The sequence below is a fragment of the Oryzias latipes genome, chromosome 2 (assembly GCF_053564925.1).
Source record: "Oryzias latipes strain Hd-rR chromosome 2, Olatipes_Hd-rR_3.1".
NCBI classification, from domain to species: Eukaryota; Metazoa; Chordata; class Actinopteri; order Beloniformes; family Adrianichthyidae; genus Oryzias; species Oryzias latipes.
In genome coordinates, this window is record NC_136238.1 from 25,930,170 (window position 1) to 25,952,454 (window position 22,285).

The 22,285-nt window shown below is 43.4% G+C and overlaps 3 protein-coding genes and 1 long non-coding RNA gene across 9 annotated transcripts in view; 2 read left to right on the forward strand and 2 right to left on the reverse strand.

Annotated features, from left to right (window-relative positions):
* LOC144987890 (uncharacterized) overlaps nucleotides 1–22,285 on the reverse strand; it is a 461,750-nt gene that overhangs the window by 429,118 nt on the left and 10,347 nt on the right. The window lies entirely within an intron of this gene.
* The window catches only part of LOC144986943 (uncharacterized), a 239,117-nt gene that overhangs the window by 126,151 nt on the left and 90,681 nt on the right, over nucleotides 1–22,285 (reverse strand). The window lies entirely within an intron of this gene.
* LOC144987268 (uncharacterized) overlaps nucleotides 1–22,285 on the forward strand; it is a 193,711-nt gene that overhangs the window by 63,395 nt on the left and 108,031 nt on the right. The window contains exons 1-2 of one of the 5 annotated variants that reach the window (XR_013651151.1): nucleotides 16,580–16,711; nucleotides 18,936–21,295. The exons of 2 other annotated variants lie outside the window; for them this stretch is intronic. Coding sequence is in view for 1 of the 3 variants with exons in the window: in XM_078936581.1 (XP_078792707.1) it covers nucleotides 16,540–16,711 (172 nt within the window). In the remaining 2 variants the exon portion in view is untranslated. Of the gene's footprint in view, nucleotides 1–77; nucleotides 4,765–15,961; nucleotides 16,712–18,935; nucleotides 21,296–22,285 lie in introns of those variants that run through there. 2 more of the 5 variants (XR_013651150.1, XM_078936581.1) reach the window with 2 other exon arrangements.
* Nucleotides 6,686–8,893, forward strand: LOC144988559 (uncharacterized). Its single transcript, XR_013652490.1, has 2 exons — nucleotides 6,686–7,638; nucleotides 7,727–8,893. It is a non-coding gene; the product is annotated as an uncharacterized LOC144988559 (long non-coding RNA).

Genomic DNA, 22,285 nt, shown 5'->3' on the forward strand with positions numbered 1-22,285 from the left:
TTTTATTGGTGTTTGCCAATACACAAACTCATTTAAAAGTATAAAAAGGGCTTTTTCTTGTGTTTGTATTCCTGCAGCACTCCCCCAGCATTGGATGACTGAGGAGGAAGATCAATGCAACCAGCAGAGGAACTTTAAAGTGGAACAGGAAGAACCGGAACATCCACAGACTAAAGAGGAACCAGGGGAAGTCTTCATCAGTCAGGATGAAGATCAGATTGATCTGAAGCAGGAGACTGATACCTTGATGGAGATTCCTACTTATGAGGAAGATGAGAACAGTGAAGCAGATCTAAACAATCAGCAGAGGAACTTCAGAGTGGAATATGAGGAACCAGAACCTCCACAAACTGAAGAGGAACAAGGGGAGCAACAATTTCAACAGATTAAAGAGGAACCAGAACCACCACAGATTAAAGAGGAACCAGGGGAACTCTGCATCAGTCAAGATGAAGAGCAGCTTGATCTGAAGCAGGAGACTGATACCTTGATGGAGATCCCTACTTATGAGGAAGATGAGAACAGTGAAGCAGATCTAAACAATCAGCAGAGCTTAGATGTAACTGATAGTCAGGATGAAGAAGGAAACCAACATGAAGAATCAACATCAACTACAGATGAAGAGACAGAATCAACATCAACTACAGATGAAGAGACAGAATCAACATCAACTATAGATGAAGAGACAGACCCACAGAACAGAGATCAGAGGAAGAGAAGAGACAGAAGTCATGTCCAAACTGGGTCTGATGAAAGATATTGTGCATCTAAAAAATTTGGTAAAAAGTTTAGTGGGTGGCCTCAGCTGAAATTTCACTTGAGAACTCACACAGGAGAAAAGCCTTTTACTTGTAAAGAATGTGATTCAAGTTTTAGTCAAATATCTAGTCTCAAAACACACATGAGAACTCACACAGGAGAAAAGCCTTTTATTTGTAAAGAATGTGATTCAAGTTTTAGTCAAATATCTAATCTCAAAACACACATGAGAACTCACACAGGAGAAAAGCCTTTTTCTTGTAAAGAATGTGATTCAAGTTTTAGTCAAATATCTAGTCTCAAAACACACATGAGAACTCACACAGGAGAAAAGCCTTTTTCTTGTAAAGAATGTGATTCAAGTTTTAGTCAAATATCTAATCTCAAAACACACATGAGAACTCACACAGGAGAAAAGCCTTTTTCTTGTAAAGAATGTGATTCAAGTTTTAGTCAAATATCTAGTCTCAAAACACACATGAGAACTCACACAGGAGAAAAGCCTTTTACTTGTAAAGAATGTGATACAAGTTTTAGTCGTATATCTAATCTCAGAACACACGTGAGAACCCACACAGGAGAAAAGCCTTATTCTTGTAAAGAATGTGATTCAAGTTTTAGTCAAATATCTAATCTCAAAACACACATGAGAACTCACACTGGCGAAAAGCCTTTTACTTGTAAAGTATGTGATAAAGGTTTTAGTGAAAAATCAAAACTCAAAATACACATGAGAACTCACACTGGCGAAAAGCCTTTTACTTGTAAAGTATGTGATAAAGGTTTTAGTGAAAAATCAAAACTCAAAATACACATGAGAACTCACACAGGCGAAAAGCCTTTTACCTGTAAAGAATGTGATACAAGTTTTAGTCACAGATCTAGTCTCAAAAAACACGAGAATTCACACAGGAGAAAAGCCTTTCCCTTGCAATAAATGTGATGCCAGTTTTAGTCAAATATCTATTCTAAAAACACACATGAAAACTCATTCAGGTGAGAGATAGTTTTTATGGCTGATAAATGGCTCAGTTATAAATGTAATTTAGTATAATACTTTAGAACACACACAGGTGAGAAGCTTTTCTTTTAAAACAAAAATATTTTTTTTTATAAAGGTTTTAGAGAAAAATCTCAATTTGCACGGTGGCGTGGTTAGCGCTCTTGCCTCACAGCAAGAAGGCCTCCGGTTCAAGTCCCGGTTGGGGGACATGAAAAACTACATCAACGGGGGGCCTTTCTGTGTGGAGTTTGGATGTTCTCCCCGTGCATGCGTGGGTTCTCTCCGGGGTCTCCGGCTTCCTCCCACTGTCCAAAAACATGCTTCATAGGTTAATTGACAACTCTAAATGGAACATAGGTGTGAGTGTGAGAGTGAATGGGTGTGTGTTTGTGGACATTCTACCCTGTGACAGACTGGCGACGTGTCCAGGGCTTCCCCTGCCTTCGCCCACAGGTGGCCGGGATAGGCTCCGGCAGCCCCGTGACCCCGAAAGGGAAAAATGTTATGGAAAATGAATGAATCTCAACTTCAAAAACAGAAAAACTTAGAGCAGAAAACTTTTTATCCACCTTTGTCATGGTAGGGAGAACACCTCAAAGTAAGGGTGGGGTCATTGGATAGCACAAGGGTTACAAAGTGTGTTGTGTGCTTCCTGCCAGCGACTGCTTTGGTATTGGAGGGGTAAATTATCTCAGTCAGACTGGTGGACTGGTTGTATTTTGCACCATCCCACATTGCCAAAATTGCCTAAATCTTTTTCAGTGACTATGATGTTACTGTTTGATCAACCAGTAAAGTTCCCTGAGCTGAATCCAATGAATAAATTTATGATCTGTTAAGAAGAGGAAGATGAAACACCAGGTCTAATGATAAAGTCGACTTGAAGTCTGCTGTTAAATCAGCCTGAGCTTTCATTACATGTGCACCCCCCCAATCTGGTGGCCTCAATGATACAGAGCATTGATGTAGTAATTCAGTTCAAAGGAGGCATTAACTACATTTTGTCCTGCCATTGCTTTTTATTACTTTAGACAAAACTTTTTTAGTTGACCGTTGTTGTATTTTCTGATAAGACAATGCTTATGTTGTCAAAGTGTGTACATTATTATGAGAAATGTTTTGTAAACATCTTTGATTTTTTTGTCATAATTTCATTGTTGTTTTAGGCTAAAAGAAGGGACTTCAGTTATTAATTTGTCAAGGCATGTGAGCTAGTAACCATTGAGTGAAAACAGATTTTTTTTCAATTCCACTAACAAATGGAATCACCATGAATCAGCAAATTCTGCAGCTCAGAAAAGCGACTTCAATATGCAACGTTTTAAAACATAAAGTGTTGCAGAACTTTTAGGATGGAAAAACTGTGGAGAATATTTTCATGTGAATCATCTTCTAAGCTGTTTGTTCCCTTTTGGGGTCACAAAGGCAGGGGACATCCTGCATCCAGTCTGTCACAGGGCCCATGCACTCTCACATTCACGTCTAGGGACCATTTATACCAACCAATTGATCTATGAAGGATGTTTGGGATGGAAGCTGGAGTCCCCAGAGGAAACCCACTCATGCACAGGGGCAAACTCTACTGTTTTCAGATCCTTCAACCAGGACTTGAACTGAGAGCCTTCTTGCTTTGAGGCAAGAGCGCTAACCACTGCACCACCGTGCAACCCGACAACATTTATGTTTTTTTTTTTGTTATGTTACTGCTGAACGTAACCAGAATGTTGATAGAAACTTGTTTAAAGTAACGAACCCCATTTCTTTCTTTCTATATAAATCTTTGTGTTTGTATCACTTTTGTTGATTTTGATCTTCGGTTTGAAGTGATGCTCATTTAATACATATAATTTAAACTTTCATACATCCTGTAAAATTACATAGCTATAATAACGGTACAAACATATTCTATTAAAAAGCAAGAATCGTGGTTCTCTTCCCCTCCGTGCCTCCCTGCTCTCTGGGGGCGTTGCGGCGGTCCTGCTGGCCCTGGCCTGGGTGGCGGTCTTGGTCGCCCGGGGGGCGGTTGTTCCCTGCCTGTTCCCGTGTGGCGTTGGGGGAATTCCGGCTGCTGCTGCTGCTGCGGCGGGGGTATGGGGGTGGCTGGGCGCTCCTCCTCCTTCTTTTCACATTCCACCATCCATTTTAGAAGAACATAAACACTCACCTGAGCACTGGTGTTAGCTCACCTTTGCACTAACAGTTTGCATGATTGAATGAATGAAATATCTCACACTAGTTGGTTTTAAGGCATAGGTATGCGTTCGTGAACACTATTTTGTGTACATGTTGACATGTGGACATTTTTGCAGCTAGCAGGTGTGTTGATAATATTTGAGTGTGTGTGAACAGGCCCCGCCCTTTTTGTACTACATTTGAACCGTACCGTAACGATAAACAACCAGTAAGCCTGTCTGCTCTATGCTGCTTCATGGTCTAACCCCCTTTCCCCTCCGATTATCACCCTCCTACCCCCCCCCCCCTCTCTAACATCCCTCTCTCTTCTTCCCCTCTTTCCTTTTCCGTCCGGTCCAACACCAAAGATTTTCAAACATGATTGAAATTAATAAAGTTTGGCCTCAATTACAAAAGGGGTTTATTCAGACATACCTCTGGGTTGTATGAAGATTAATAACCCCTATTGTTAAAGTAAAATATGTCCAACACAAGAGGCCCTCAGCTCTCATCTGTTTGCCTAGCTGTTGGACAGGACAAGTTAAAAAAAAAAAAAAAAAAAAAAGAATCGTGGTTCGATCTGTGAGCCGTTGAGCTTGATTCATGAATTGAATCGGATCGCCACCTAAGGAACGATCCACAGTCCAGAAAAGGTTTTCCTAAAAATGTATGAAGGAAGATTCGGATAAAGAACCAGACTGGTGTTGGTGTCTGGTGTTCTTGTGATTCCTGTTTTCTAGTAGACTTTAGAACTGTTCCTCTGTTCTTTTTGGTTCTCAGTGTTCTGTTCCAATCTTACTGTGAATAATAAAGTGGACAAGTCTTTCCCACAGTGTGGGTTTCTGCTGTTTGTTGGTTCTCTGCTGGTTCCATAGCTGGACTCTGTTCCAAAAAGCAGAGTATATGACGTTACCGGGGTAAGTTTAAGGGTAAATTAATTGATGTTCTACACTTTTGGTTCCAAATCTGCATGGAACTTTAAATATGAAGGACTGCATTCACTGTGAAACACGTATTTATTCAAAGACGTGAGCATAAAATGACTTTTAACCCTTGTGCTGTCTTAGATGACCCCACCCTTACATTGACGTGTTATTCCTGCCATGACAAAGGTGGATAAAGGTGGAAAGATTTCATGTAATCCATGGACACCAGTGAAGATCACAAATCATTAAAGAAAAAAGGTTCAGAGCACTGTTTAGAGGGTCTAGATGACCCAAATCCCAATGTTAAAGTGCCTAGGATAGAACAAGGGTTACGGAGAATAAATGTTTAAACTTTTAGACTAGATGAGACTGAAGCATTTTTCTTTTTAATATCTGTGAAAAGTATCACATTTATCTAAAAATCAGAATCAGACTCCAGAACAACGGTTTTTCCTGTTTTCTATTGGACTAATGTTCACCATCTGCTGAGGAGAAATACCTAATGTTGAACTGAACTGTTTACTTTTTTTCACGAGTTTGTTCATAAAACACAATTTGTGTGCAGTAAAGACAGCCGTTATAAAGCCTTATATATGTTATAACAGGTTAAATAGTATAAAATATAACCAGTGTGTTTGTGACTGAAAGATAGAATGATGAGAGAAACACCTCTGCTGTTTGGACACTTTGACCAGCAGAGGGCAGCAGAACTTTCAGCAACTCTGGATCTGATCCCACAAAAACAATCCATGGATGATCAGATTTCAGAAGATTTGAAGGATCAAAGACAAAGATGTTCTGAAGAGAAGATGTGAGAAGAAAGTCCAGAATGAATCCACTCTGACTTCTCCTCATGTCTCTGAAGCTTGAGTCTTCATGTCTTCACCTCAGAGTTTCTTCTGGATTCCATGTGGATCAATAATATTGATCATGTTCTGTTGTCATTTTCCATCAGAACTTCAGGCTTTTCTCTGCTGATGATCTCTGAGCTGAACTTCTTGGAGGAATTCCTGAATCTGGGATTTGGAGCAAACAGTCAGAACAAAGGAGGTTTCCATTTCTTCTAAGCTCTGCCAGAAGAAAAGAGCTGAAGCTTGAAGCTGAAGCAGCATTTGCTCAGAGAATCTGTCCTCCAGACCAACAAGTCCCACCACAGCCTTGAAGACGTTTCCAGAAGCAGCAGCAGACTGTGTTCCCATGACGATGCTGAAGTCAGCTGCTGCTCTGCAGGAGAAAGTGTCAAGCTTGTGCATCAAGAATTAGCTCATGTTTATTGATTGACTTTCTTTGGAAGTTTGGCTTCTCTGATGAACCACCAGAGGGCGACAGAGAACTGTTCATATTATTAACACAACAGTCAAAGAAATCAACATTTAGCACAAAGTGAACAAACTTAGGTCACGTGCTAACGTTCTAAATCTGATGGAAAAGCCTTTTGTTTTGATTTCTTCAGGATTTTGGCTCAAAAAGACCAATGACAAATGAAACTCCAATAAAGTTGCTTTATAATGAGGAAATGAAATGTTATTTTTATTGAATTATCAAATGGAGACTCAGCTTCAGGTGATAAAAAAGGTTGGTGCTATTTCCAGTTTTAGAAAGAACATGCCTTCTGCACAGTTTGCAGTGAACGTTACTCATTTATGTCAGTTTTTAATGGACTGAAATACCTCCACACAGGGACCGACAATTAATTTATGACAACATAGTTTTTACCGGCTAAATAGTAACTCTATTTTACACAGAAATACTTATTCTTCTGATTCATTTAAAGAAACTTACATCAAAGTACTGTAAACTCCAATTCAAACATGCTGACAAAACAAGGACAGATTTCCTAGAGATTTCCTAATTCTGCTTCCATGTGATCACATGAAAACAGTCCAATGTTTTGGATTCTTCTTCTTCTATATCATTGACATTAAAGCTGCAGCTCTGTCACCAGGAAACAACATGTGACAGGTCCCAGTTTTTGGTGGAACACCGTCTCTGTGATGCTACAGACGCTGCTAAAACACAGTGGATTTCATTCTGTTCTATGTAGAAAAGACTGTTTGATTCATGTCTGATGAATTCATCTTGGAGTATTTATCCTCCACGTCTAGAAGTCCGCTCCGTGAAAATCCTGTCCGACTTTAAAGCGGTCCGTGTTTCCATGGTGACAGAGGGAACAGCTGGTTAGCATCTTTCTAACTTGACTGAACTGAGGGTTGGGGCTTCCAGCACAGAACCAACCTGAGAGCAAATGAACATTCAAATCCTCCACAAGCTAAACCCCATCAGCGTTGGATTGCTGCTGACAGACAGACTTCATTGATGGCATCTTCCGTTCTGGACCTGACGTTTAGCACGCCATAGCTGGATTCCAGAGCGCTTTATCAAAGCGCCTTAAGCCCGTTTGGACTCTGGCGCTCCACGCGCTGATGAATAGTGGCGTTTGGAGGAAGTGCGGCTGCGCAGTCCGTCACTGAACACCGTCACTGCCTGGACCTCTTTCTGGGTCCTAGTGCCCTAAAGGTTACAGCTCCTGGTTCCACAAGAAAAAAGTCCATTCTAGAGGCCACTCTGACGTCATCATCATCAAAGACAGCGTTACCTAGCAACCATACCAAGACCATAGCAGCTATAGAGGGAAACACAACAAACCATCAACGGCGGTTAAAGCAGTCAGACGTTTGTTCTGCAGCTCAGCAAAAATCTCTGCTTTAGGTTTTGGGGAGAAAAACAAAGGAAAACACACGGAGAAGGATTCTGCAAAGGAAATCCCAAGTTCTATTGGTAAGTCAGCGTCCTGGAAACATGCTTTGTTGGTTCTGAAGTGGCATGAATGCAGACTTAGATTGGTTTGTTTCCTTGGATTCTTCAGATGGATTCAAGCTGTAAATGTTGTCAGCATAAAGCAAGTTTGGACTAAACTAAAGCAGAAAGTGTCTTTGAAGATGGTCAGGAGAAATGAGGGCTTTTTTCAGGAATTCTTGGAAGAGGAGGACTTCTCCAAACAACCAGAATCTAGGAGGAGGTTTTTTCAGCATTGAGATCAGGATTTAGCATGAGCTTCAATCCCATTTTTGTTCAATCCAAATGTTTACCGTCATATTCAGGAGTTCAACTTTGAAACCACCATGACACCACCGTAGCGCGGGCCGCGCTACCAGGGCTAACTTAGTTAGCACCCCAGCATTTTCCCAACAACCGAGAGACAGTCAGGGGTTTGTACCGGTTGGGAGGAAACATAGTGCTAAACGCAAAAACTTAGAGCACCCGAGACTCCACGTTAGTAATAGGTTCTCCCCCCTCAGCGACACACCCGCTGAACACTCAACTCTGGTTATAGGCTCTTCTGAAGTTAGAAACGTGGAGCTCCCAGCGGCTACAGTCAGGTGTTATCCGGGGGCCAGAGTTGGTGACATCGAGGGGAACCTTAGGATGTTAGCTCAGAGTAAGTCCAGGTTCCGTCGAGTCGTGATTCACGCAGGCGGTAATGATGCCCGACGGAGACAGTCAGAGGTGGTTAAGTTAAACGTAACTTCGGTGTGTAAACTGGCTAAGACGATGTCCGACACTGTAATTTTCTCTGGTCCCCTGCCGAACTTAGTCAGTGATGAAATGTACAGCCGCTTTTCAAAATTTAACCGCTGGCTTTCTAGATGGTGCCCAGAAAACGGCGTTGGTTTTGTGGATAACCGGAGCGCGTTTTGGGGGAAGCCCGGTCTCATGCGGAGAGAAGGCGTCCATCCCACTCGGGACGGTGCCGCTCTTCTTTCTAGAAACATTTCTGCTAGCCTTAGTCTGTTAACCTGACAATCCAGAGACAAGACCCGGGCGCAGAGCAGCAGTGTAAAACGCTCCTCTGAGCCTCCCTTAGGGTTAGTGCCAGGGAAAGTCAAGCAGGTCCTAGCTTTAACTTATGTGCTGAAAGACAAATGAAAGGAGCGCGTCATAGAAACCTTAAAGTGACAGACAGCAGTTCTCACAAGCAGAATTATGATGTAATTAAATGCGGTTTATTAAACATTCGATCCATTTCCTCCAAGTCCCTCTTGGGGATTAATGAGTTAATCATTGACAACAACCTTAGTCTTTTAGCCTTAACAGAAACTTGGCTCCAACAGGATGACTATGTTAGATTGAATGAAGCAACCCCCCCCCCCACACACACACACACACACTTATGCTAACTATCAGAAATCCAGGATTTCAGGTAAAGGAGGTGGTTTGGCAGTAATATCACAGTCTAGCTTACTTCTCAGCCCTAAAGTTAAAAATGCTTATAATTCATTTGAAAACATCATATTGTCTTTAAGTCACCCAAACAGGAAAACTCCAAAACCTGTTTTACTCATAATTATTTATCGCCCCCCCGGCCCATATTCAGAATTTTTAACTGAGTTTTCCGACTTCCTATCGACTATTGTCTTAGATTCTGATCAAACTATAATATTAGGGGATTTTAATATTCATGTTGATGACCCCAGTGACTGCCTAGGAAAGGCTTTTGCAGCTTTATTAGATGATGTTGGTTTCACCCAAAGTGTGAATGAACCCACTCACTGTCATAAGCACACCCTGGACCTTGTTCTAACCCATGGTATAGAGATCAGCCAGCTGAGTGTCCTTCCTCTTAACCCCATCATTTCTGATCACTTTATGATTACCTTCCAGTTTACACTGGAACATCCTTCTGCACCAGTGAATAAGAAACAGCTTAGAAGAACCTTAACTGACCGTTCTGTGTCTGAGTTTAAACACACAGTTCAGCCAGTACTTAGTGATATTCTGAGAAAATACTCTGAGACCTGGGGCCTCATTTATAAAACTTTGCGTAGGATTTGCGTCAGAAGTGGCGTACGGATGAAACATAGGACGTGCGTACGCACAGAAATATTCGGATTTATAAAACCGTGCGCACGCACATCCTACGCATCTTTCCCTTTATAAATCACAACCGATTCTAAATGCAGCGCAGCTTTTGCGGCTACATGACACGCCCATAGTTGCCCATAAATAGTCCGTGAAACGCCCACAAATTAATATTCATGGCTTGCTAAATCATGGCAAACACAGAGGGGAAATCAAAAAAACGTAACTTCACTCAATGTGAAGTAGAAGTTATCGTTGGCGAGGTGGAAAAGAGGAGAAAAGTGTTGTTTGGGGCACAGTGTGGGCATTACTAATACAAAAAGGCACGTGAGCGGCAAACGGTGGCAGATGCCGTAAATGCTGTAGCCTCACAACCTCGGACCATGGCCGAAATAAAAAAGAAATGAAAGAAATGATCGGACATCAAAGTCGAGGCAAAAAAACGTCTAGCGCTGCATCGGCAGAGTGTGTCCGCCACGTGGGGGGTGGGGGGGGGGCGGAGCTGACCCCTCTTGATGAGAAACTGGCCGCTATTATTGGGGAATCCCTATTAAGTCCCCCTTATCGGCGTCCTCCTCCGCCTCAGTCACCTGACTGAGACGGAGGGGACGCCGACGCGCCAGGGTCAGGCTGACACAGGTAAGAGAAATAATTCAAATGAATGCAGTCAAGTCACATGTATGCAGGCTACACAATTACAGATTATTAATATAGAAAAATTTTATTTTAGTTGCTGGGTGTTCCAGCGGGGCCAGTGGTTACGATGCTGCAGCTGAGCAGCCGTCTGGCCCCAGCGTCTCCACGGCACGCGGCTCTCAACCCTCCAGCAGTGGACGTGTCCTCACCGATGCAGTCCTTGAAATGCAGAGGGAAGTCATTAGTTCAGAGAGGTGGTCATGGAGTTGGGCGAAATCAAGACTGACTGAAATAAACTGCACGATGAGGGAATTCTTAAATAAATAATATTTTCCACACCTCTTTTTCTTTACAAGCGACGCATCACTTCCAAACGCTGGCGCACAGCAGCAGCAAATGGCTCAAATGCGTGGGGATGGGGTTCAGGGTCGGGGCCAACACAGCAATCAGCGCCAGGGGGTAGAGGCACGTTTTTAAGCTGTGCCAGATTGTGTAGCACAGCACATGCCAGCACGATTTGGCACACACTGTCACTTTCACGTGTTTCTTCCATCTGCCGACGGTGTCGCCATTTCTCATTTCACCCGTTTTTGTGCGTACGCCCGGGTCAGAGCTTGCGTGGAGGACCGCACATTTTCCCGTCAAGTTTGCTTTTTATAAATCTCAACTATTGCGTAGAGAGTGGCGTACGCCTTCTTTTGTGCGTACGCAACGTTTATAAATGAGGCCCCTGCTCCCTAGTATCAGTCCTAGTATAAATGAACACTTTGTTAATGATGCCTTACAAGCCCTCAGGAGTACACTCGATGTTGTTGCCCCCTTGAAACCTAAGTTCGTCAGACAAAACAGAGTAGCACCGTGGTTTAACGCTGAAACTCGTTCTCTTAAACAAGAAACCCGTAAGTTGGAAAGAGAATGGCGCCGCTCCGGTTCAGAGCAGTCTCTGGATACCTGGAAACATAGCCTATTAAATTATAAAAAAGCTCTGCGTAGAGCTAGAAGCCAGTACTATTCAACCTTAATATCAGAGAATGGAAACAATCCAAGATTTCTTTTTAGCACTATTGCTAAATTAACTCGCAGTCAGAGCTCAGTAGAACCACATGTTCCTGTTTCTCTCAGCTCTGATGATTTTCTTACATTTTTCGATAGTAAAATCTCAAATATTAGACACAAGTTAAATCAAGTTATTCCTACTATCAGCCCAGAACAGGCTGAAGCGGTAGAAATGGAGGCATCCATAGAAACCTCTGTAACATTAGACTGCTTCACTGCTGTGGATCAAGCGGAAATAACATCAATTATTACGTCCTCCAAATCCTCAACGTGTCTGTTAGACCCAATTCCCACTAGACTTTTTAAAGAAACTTTTCCCCTAATTAATGATCCCATATTAACAATGATAAATACCTCTCTGGAAACGGGTTACGTGCCACAGTCTTTTAAATATGCAGTTGTTAAACCTCTTCTGAAAAAGCCCAGTTTGGATCCTAGCATCTTGGCCAACTATAGACCGATATCAAACCTGCCCTTTATTTCTAAAATCCTAGAAAGAGTTGTAGTTAAGCAGCTTTACTGCCACCTACAGGACAACAGCCACTTTGAAGACTTTCAGTCGGGGTTTAGACCTCACCACAGTACGGAAACTGCACTAGTTAGAGTCTCTAATGACTTGTTATTGGCCTCAGAAAAGGGACTACTTTCTATTCTGGTCCTGTTGGACCTCAGTGCTGCCTTTGACACTATCGACCACGGTATTTTACTCCATAGATTAGAGCAGGACATAGGGATCAGAGGATCTGCTCTCCAGTGGTTTAAATCCTATCTGTCCGATAGGTATCAGTTCGTTAATGTAAATGGCCATTCCTCTCAGTGCACTCGAGTCAACTATGGAGTCCCACAGGGCTCAGTCTTGGGACCGATCCTGTTTACGCTTTATATGCTACCCCTAGGAAACATAATCAGGAAACACAGCATTAATTTTCATTGTTATGCCGACGATACGCAGTTGTATTTATCCATGAAGCCTGACCAGAATGACCAGATAGAGAAACTGAACGCCTGCATCAGTGACATCAAGACCTGGATGACAATTAATTACCTCCTCTTGAACCCAGAAAAAACTGAGGTCATTATACTTGGTCCTAAAAACCTCAGAGATGCTCTGTCTGCTCAGATAGTCTCCTTGGATGGCATAAGTATAGCCCCTAATTCCACAGTTAGAAATCTTGGGGTTTTACTTGACCAGGATTTATCATTTAAGGCTCACATATCTCAGGCGTGTAGAACTGCCTTTTTTCACCTGCGGAATATTGCTAAGATCAGAAATATACTTTCTAAGAGTGATGCTGAAAAACTCATCCATGCAATTGTTACGTCGAGGCTGGATTACTGTAACTCCTTGTTAGCAGCGTGTCCTAAGAGTTCCTTAAGAAGTCTCCAGCTTGTTCAGAACGCAGCTGCTAGATTGTTAGCTGGAACCAGCAGAAGAGATCACATCACTCCTCTGTTAGTTTCGCTCCATTGGCTCCCAGTTGATTCTAGAATTAAGTTCAAGATCCTCCTGTTAACCTATAAGGCCTTACATGGAATGGCCCCGTCCTATATTAAGGACCTCATAGTCCCTTACCATCCAATGAGAACACTTCGCTCGCAAAATGCAGGACTGCTTGTGGTTCCTAGAATTAGTAAAAGTACGGTTGGAGGTATAGCGTTTAGCCACCAAGCCCCTGTCTTATGGAATAAACTCCCAGCTCATGTAAGAGAGGCCGACTCAGTTTCTACATTCAAAGTTAGACTGAAAACATTCCTATTTGGACAGGCTTATTGTCAGACTAGTTAGTATTCAGAGATTATTTAACTTAATGTTAGTTTGTTTAAATTAAACTTAATAATAACTATTTCTTTTAAAAGGCTGCTAGAAGTTGAAGCTGGGGTAACTATGGTACACTGGGGTTTTGTCCTCTTTTCTTTTCTACTTCTACCCTTCCTCTCCTCTATTCTTGATCATAATTTATCATTTAGTTCTCCATGCCTCTGTTTGGTGCAGTGCGATTCATGTATTGTCCCTCTTTTCCTCTCCCCTCCTGGGGAGTGGGAGTGCTTCCAGACTCCAGTTGGCTCATCCGTGCTCCAGTTCCTGACCGTTTACCTCGTCTCTGCTCCTGCTCCTACACCTGGCTGTGGTTCCTGCCTCCGGCTCGACTCGCGCCTTTGACTGTCCCCACAACCAAGGCTGGATGAAGCTCGTCTGCTGGACTTTTATATATGTAGTTGTAGATTTAGATAAGTTAATTCCTCTCTAAGAGTTCTGGTAAATCGCCTGTCCGTCCTGGGGGAGGATCCCTCCTTCATGTGGGCACCCCTGAGGTTTCTTCGTTTTTTCCGGATTCCGTTTTTTTTGGGAGTTTTTCCTTACCGCGAAGGGGGGTCTAAGGGCAGGGATGCCAGTATAGCTTAGTCAGTTTGTTAGTTCATTTTAGTATTTTTCTATTGAACTCTTTGTATTCATGATCCTTTTGATTTCATGTTTTACTTCGAAGCCCATCGAGACGACTGTTGTTGTGATTTTGGGCTATACAAATAAAATTGAATAATTGAATTGACTGTGTTTCTGACTGCTGTTCCAGCTCATGGCCGCCAGTCTGTCAGCTAACGTCTGATGGGATGGAGCTGACATCTGCTAGAAGATTTCCTGTCAGACATCAGACGTCTAGCAGCTGCTCTGCTCTCTGATCACTCTGTCAGGAATGGTGTCTGGTCCAGCAGACCTCTGGGGGTTAACTCTTCATGGAGTCTTCCTCATGGCAGCCATTGTGAGACAGAGCAGCTGGTGGTCAGGAGGAGGGATGGTCTTCCTGGCTGTCATGTTGTTCTGAGCCTCAAACAGCCTAGAGGTCATTGGCTGCATCTAGAATGGAGGTGTGACTGTCACAGGCAGGTGATGATGTCCTGTAGTTGGAGATCACCTGGATGCTCTGTCACATGTGGCGGGAATCTCTGCTGTTCTGGAAGTGGATTCTCTGAGCATGTGGCACAAAGGTGGAAGTTTCTTCTTCTTCTGATGATTCAAACCTGGAAAAGAGTTTAGTTTGTCTGATCAGGAAACTGAAAATGAGGACGTCAGCGGAGCAGAAAGAGGAGGAACACCGTCAACAATCATGTTGGAGCTCCAACAGGCATTTTCCTGACTCAGCAAAAACATCTGTTTGTTTTTCTTTGTTCTGTCCAGCAGCTGAACAAATGGAAGAAGGTTGGAGGTTCAGTGGACCAAGAGCTGGATCATCTAAAGGAAAACGGGCTCCACACACAACATCTATGTGAGGATTATTCTGGAATTACCGGCTCCATTTGTCTGAATTATGGGTTACAGCTGATAAATTCACATGAATAATGAGGTCATGAGAGAAAATCTCTATTTTCTTGCTGGTTTCTATTGAATAGAGTGATTCCAATCAGACTAGTGAAATATTCTGAATGTTTCTGAATCTCCATTGATTCATGACTTCTGATCAGTTCTTATTTCTGTAACTATGATCTAAATGGACTTTAATGAAAGACCATGTGATGTTTCCATTGATGCTAAAGCTGACCAATCATCTTATTGATTACAACACGAGCGCTTTCTGTGTCTAAAATCAGTCCCAGAAGAGTTCAACCATGACTTCAGTGCCTGAGCTAAGCTCCTCCCCCTTTGTGTGTCTTTGTGTGTGTGTTTCTTGTGTGTTCCCCTGACTGCAGCAGTGTGTCGTCAACAAGAAGCTGATTCCTAGAGAAAAGTGAGAGTTTCAGCTCTAAGGGGTCTGAAGTCCATCTGAGAAGATCACTAACTCATCAGTCCTGCTGTCCCTGAAGACCGGCTTCATGTTCAGAACCAGCTTCAGGTTCTGGGCTGGGATTGGATGTGTTGTGGTGGCAGTAAAGCAGGTTCAAACCCGGATCAAAGCAGAATGTAGAAAGTGTCAAAGTGTCAGTCAGACTCCCAGACAGAATGTTCCAGATCAGCATTTATTGGTTATTTCTTGATGTTCTTCATCTTTGGAGAAAAGCAGAGCTAGAAAATCAAACAAAGTTCCATCTATCTGGTAAAAACTTGGATTCATTCAGTCTTTCCCGTATGGACAGATTTCTTTGACGTCTTTTCTTTTCATGTAAATTCAGTCAAACATGTTGATCCTTCATGATGTGGATGAGTTCATATGAAACAGTGTTTTCTGCAGCAGGAACATGTGAGAGGAAACCTGCTGTTCCTCAGCTGATCTTCATCATTCCATCTCAGCAGCAGATGAGGAGGATGTGCTGCTGGAAAATCTTCCTCACAGACTCAGTTTGCAGCTTCTGCTTTCAGGTTTGACTTCTAGTTTCTGGAGAAACAGGAAATCTCCACACCACTCTAGAACCATCTAGAACAGTATTATGGGATGTTTTTCAGCTGAATCACTGGGATCCATCTTCATGTTAACATCAAAGTGATCGTGTCAGATGAAATTTTTCCTGTTTGAAGGAGTTTCCTTCATGTCAGAATAGGATCCCAGATCTCCCATCAGGCCTTGCAGCTCCTGACTTTGTGATGAGTTCCTGCAGAAACTCATCACTGGAAATCTCATGTTGATTCTCTCCCAGTTGACATCCATGGAGATTTTCACTGCTGTTGTTCAACTGTAGAGTTTGTCACAGACGCTCAAACTCATGAAGAGTTCAGCTGGAAGTTGAGAACGAGGCTTTGAAACCAGCAGCAGTTTGAGTCCATTCTGATGTTCCATTCAGGTTTCTGCTACAACAAGCCTTTATTTTGAAAGAGCCAGTGGGGCAGAAACAATAGAAGGAGGAGATTACCAACCCCCCCTGGAATGTTGCCCCCTGTGCAGTGGACTAGTGGGGGCAGGGACGGCTGAACCAATCACAGAAGACTGTTGCAGCTTTCCCTCCAAAAGTCAACCAATCAGATGTTGTTGTTTGGATTCTTTGTCTTGAAGTTTCACATGTGGAAGCTTCCAGAGTCCTTTCTGTTTGCTCTGCAGGCTGAGCAGAACTGACTCCTGCAGGATCACAGGAACTTTCAGGAAAAGTTTCTATTTGGACCTTTTTTCTGGGATTGTGAGACTAGCAGATGATCGATCGGAGCTGCAGTGAAGAGGACGGCGGTGTTTGTGGGAGTTGGAGCTGAAGATCGGAGCAGGAACCATGTCTTCCCTTCAGTCTCTGAGAGAGTTGATCAGCGAGCGACTAGCTGCTGCTGCTGAAGAAATCTGCAGACTCTGTGAAGGAACCATCGTCCAGTACGAGGAGGAGCTCTGTCGTCAGCGCAGAATGCTGGATGTCATCTGGAAACCACAGCTGCAGCTCCACCACATAGGTATGTTGCCTTCTACAAACAGTGAAGCTCTCTGAAGCTGCATGGGTCGGGCGCCGGGGCTGGCCTGGGGTGACGAGGCCCCGGCTGGGCGCTCCTCCCTCTGTGTGGGATGGGTGGTGCTGGGCCTCGGGTGTTGGCGCCTCGGGGGATGGGACCCCGGACTGGGGGGAGCTGTTTTACCACCAGGGCACATCTACCAGCTGTACCAACTTACCCCCTTCCTCATATAATCTCAAAATAGGGTGACGGGATGGGGTGTTAAAACCTGCGATGCACCTTGGGGGGAGGAGCTACTTGGCAGTGGTCCCCCTCCCATGGTTGCCGTATGGAATGGGCCCCCCTTTCTCTCAGTTTTATTTGCACCTTAGACATGTAGGGCCCTTGGTGAGGGGTGTGCTTGGGCATCACTGCCAGCAAGCAGCAGATGTCCTCTTAGCGCCCTACCCGGCAATTTTAACAGCACCTTAGATATTTAGGGCCCCTTGGTGGGGAGGGTGATGGGACATCCCTGTGAGTAATCAGGAGATGTCCCCTCAGTACCCTACCCACCAATTTTAACTGCACCCCTTTAGTACACACACCCTCCCCATCTCAAAATATACATTCCAACATGAACACACACCCTCACAAACACTCTCATTTCGCAAGGAGGGTGGGACCTTGGACCATCTGTCCCCTACCCCATCCCTGGTAGGGGGTACTGGACCCTTGGCAATGGCGGCCATGTCCCCTGGGGGCTGGGTTCCTGGGCCCGGCGGTCCTCTCTCCACGCAGGGAGAGGGATCCCTGTGCTTTCTGGCAAGTCCAAAAGCCGGGTTTCACATCACACCTGTGCTGGGGGTGTCTGTGTCCCTGTGGAGTGGGTTCTGGTCTTTTCCCCCGGGTACTGGGCCTCGCCAAATTTACAACTGTGGCTGTGGTGTACCCTTGTGGCCCCCCATTCTCCATGGGGTGCCCCCCTCCTGGGCAGGGACAGCTGGCCCCTACCTTGCTCCTTCCTGGACCAACCTTGGGCCGGATGGGTGGCCGTCTGGAGCGCAGAGCGGGTCAGTCTCCTTTGGGGGTCCTGGCTCGGACCTGGGGTTGGGGCGGGGGGATGCCCAGAACTCCTGGGTGGTGATGAGGTGCTGGTCTGGGACTGTGGGCACTCTTCTCGGGTGGGGCCCACTGTTGGGCCCTCCTGGCGCAGCGGGGGGCCTGCTTTCCTGGTTGGGCTGGGGCAGCACTCTCTTTCCCCCCATGCCTCCCTGCTCTCTGGCTCTGTGGGCCTCGCAGCTGTCCTGCTGGCCCTGGCCTAGGTGGCGGATGTAATCGCCCGGGGGGCAGTTGTTCTCTGTCTGCTGCCGTGTGGCGTTGGGGGATTCTGGTTGCTGCAGCGGCTGTGGCAGGGGTCTCGGTGTGGGGATGGCTGGGCACTCTGCCTCCTTCTTTTCACATTCCACCATCCATTTTAGAAGAACATAAACAATCATTTGAGCACAGGTGTTAGCTCACCTTGGCACTAATAGTTTGCGTGATTGATTGAAGTGTGTTTATAATATTTGAGTGTGTGTGGACAGGCCCCGCCCTCTGAGATTTGTATTATATCTGAACCTTACTGTACTGACAATCACCCAGTAGCTTGTTGCTTTATGCTGCTTCATGGTTTACCCCCCACCACCACCACCTTCTATGATCACCCCTCTCTCTAACATCCCTCACTCTTCTTCCCTCCTTTCCATTTCCATCCGGCCCAACACAAAAGATTTTCAAATATGACTAAAATGAATAAGGTTTGGCCTCGATTAAAAAAGGGGTTTGTTCAGACATACCTCTGGTTTGTCAGAAAATTCATGACCCCTATTGTTAAATTAAAATATGTCCAACACAAGAAGCCCTCAGGTCTCATCTGTCTGCCTAGCTGTTGGACAGGACAAGTTAGATAGAAAAAACAAAAAGACAATACTATTCAGTTTCAGGTCTGACTCCTCCCCCAGGAGCACATTTAAACCAGCTCTTTCACCAGTTATTTCAGAATTGACTATTTGGAAAAGAGGTGAAACATTTTCAATTTTGAAAATGATAATGTCCAGATAGCATTTTTAACCTACTTCTGTGATAGAAACAAACTGGATGAATGAGAGTCTTCACAGACATTTGGTGTTTTCAGATAAGCAGATAATAGTGTTAATTGACAATACGCAAAGTCCTAAAACATAAAAAAATTCTCTTTGTGTTTTTGCAGTCCTCCCCCAGCATTGGGTGAATGAAAATTTCTGCAACCATCAGAGGAACTTCAGAGTTGAACTGGAGAAACCTGACCCTCCGCTTTATAAAGAGGAACCGGAGGAACCAGAACCATTACCGATTAAAGAGAAGCAAGAAGGTTTCTACAACAGTCAGCAGGATCTGAAGCAGGAGACTGATACCTTGATGGAGATACCTACTTATGAGGAACATGAGAACAGTGAAGCAGATCTAAACAACCAACAGTGGAACTTCAGAGTGGAACATGAGGAACCAGAACTTCCAAAAACTGTAGAGGAACAACAACTTCCACAGATCAAAGAGAGACAACAGGAACCAGAACCGCCACAGATTAAAGAGGAGCCAGAGGAACTCTTTTTCAGTCAGGATGAAAAGCAGCTTGATCGGAAGCAGGAAACTGATACCTTGATGGAGATTCCTACTTATGAGGAAGATGAGAACAGTGAAGCAGATCTAAACAATCAGCAGAGCTTTGATGTAACTGATAGTCATGATGGAGGAAACCAACATGAAGAATCAACATCAACTACAGATGAAGAGACAGAATCAACATCAACTACAGATGAAGAGCCAGACCCACAGAGCAGACATCAGAGGAAACGAAGAGACAGGAGTCATGTCCAAAGTGTGGACAGCTCTCACATGTCAGAAGGTCAGTGTGACTCTGATGGTAGTGAAAAATCAAAGAAGGATGATTTAGTTAAGAAACACAAAGAATCTCCAGCGCAGAAAAAAATTTCCTTTTTCAATTCCGGGGAAAGCTCAAGAATGGCTAACAAACCTTTTCATATAGGATTTCAAATAGCAGAGAAACAATTTTCATGTAAAGAATGTGGTGGAAGTTTTAGTCAAATATCCCGTCTCAAAAACCACATGAGAATTCACACAGGAGAAAAGCCTTTTTCTTGTACAGAATGTAAGAAAAGTTTTAGTCAGATATCCGGTCTCAAAACACACATGAGAACTCACACAGGAGAAAAGCCTTTTTCATGTAAAGAATGTAAAAAACGTTTTAGTCAGATATCTCATCTCAAATCACACATTAGAACTCACACAGGAGAAAAGCCTTTTTCTTGTAAAAAATGTAAAAAAAGGTTTAGTGAAATTTTTCGTCTCGAAAGACACATGAGAACTCACACAGGAGAAAAGCCTTTTTCTTGTAAAGAATGTAAAAATAGTTTTAGTCAAATATATCATCTCAACATACACATGAGAACTCACACAGGAGAAAAGCCTTTTTCTTGTAAAGAATGTGACAAAAGTTTTTGTCAAATATCTCATCTCAAAAGACACATGAGAACTCACACTGGAGAAAAGCCTTTTTTTTGTAAAGAATGTAAAAAGAGTTTTAATCAAATATGTAATCTCAAAACACACATGCGAACTCACACAGGAGAAAAGCCTTTTTCTTGTATAGAATGACGACTTGTCGTATTTCTGGCAGATACTCGCTGCAGTGTTTTACAGGTAACACCCTAGGGCGGTTCAGTCAAGTAACTCACCTGCTCAGCGTCCTATTTAAGCCCAGGTGCGCAGTTGTTCATTCTCTTTCTTACCTTCAGCGCTCATTCTTCGCCCCTCCGTCCTCCCTGGCTTCCACCTGTGGGCTCCGTAAAGGGGGGTTTGTTACCCGAAAGTTTTATGGAAATTTCTCATGGAATTGAACGGATGTGATGTGATGTGAATGCCAACTTAAAGAATGTGGAAAATTAAGTATGTCAAATAAATATTTCTCACTGCAAGAGTTGTCTGACTGAAATGCAATAACGGTTTTAGTTATTTGTCTAGTCTAAAAAATACATGAGAACTGATACAGGAGAAAAACATTTTAAAACATTTTATCAAAAGATTTATTTAAAACTTTAAACTCAGGAACACATGGTTTACATGAGAAGAGGGAAAGATTCAGAAAAAGTACAAATTTTTTTCCATAAAGACAGATACTAGTATTTTATTTGAAATTATGATCTTTAGATTGAAATATTTTAAGCCGTAGTTTTATTTTGCCATATACGTATGGGATATGCCGCTAATGTACCTTCTTTGAAAGTTCAAAGTATCTAACATTCAGTCCCATTCTCCCCCACACACACACACTCACACACTGATGGCGGCTTTGCTGTCTCACACTGGCACTAACCTATAACCCCCAGGATCAATGTGGGGTTCAGTTTTATCCAATGACACTTTGACACATGGACGGGCAAAGTGGTAATTCTATGGAGTTAATTCAGTCTCAATAATCAGAAATGCACACAACCGGTTTTACAAATGCACACGCTCCGATTCACAAATGTCATTTTATGCAAACGTGAAAAATAAATTCGGAAATACACACCCTGTGTTTCACAAACACACAGATTGTGTTTCACAAATGCACACTAAATGTTTTACAAATGCACAATAAGTGTTTCTCACAAATGTGCACACTGTGTTTCACAAAAAACATTTTAGAAATTCACAATAAATGTATCAGAAATACACAGTAGGTGCTTCACAAACATGATTTTTAGGTACACATGTGATGTGAACTCACAGATCATTCGAATTGCAGAATGTGCATTCAAAATCCCGTTCTCGTTTGTGAATCTCCCCGTGTGTGTGAGATATTTTTCTACGGTGAATATTGAGACTCATCTGACGGAGCGGGTCAACTAATGTCACCATTGGCTAGTGAATCTGTCAATCAAACTCATCGGGAAAGCAGGCGGGTTCGCTTTTAGCCAATCGAATGGCCCCTTACACTTTCTCTACGCTTTCTGCGGGTGGCAAAAGCCCCGCCCATATTTGATTCTGTACCAGTCGGTCGTTAGCGTGTTAGCCTTAGCATGGCTTGTCGGTTTATTGCCTTCGGTTGTCAAAAATTACTGGCTTGTGCAACTTTTCAGTGGACCTGGAAGCAAGGCAACAGTGGTTGAATGCAGTTGACATTGAATCCATCGAACTCTGTACTGGTCATGAGATTTAAAATGAATGTTTCACTCGGGATTGTTTGTACGTTATTCTCTTAGCTTTCATGCTAGCGTCATTTCAACACTCAGACACGGTTTTGATCATATGAAGGTGGAGGAGAAAAACCTGCAACTTCCACAGTAGGTTTTGTGGAGAAACTGGCATCACTTTGCTCCGTACCACGCAGTGGGACTACATTACCTCAAGTTCATCTCACTGTCAATCACAGACGCCCAATACACCTCCCCTGCTCAGCCCGAAGTCACTTTGCTTGACCTTAATTTTATTTTTTTTAATAACTCAAATGTCATTGATTTTATATGGTAACCATATACATATACACCTCTTGGCCAGGTCACCCTTGCAAAAAAGATC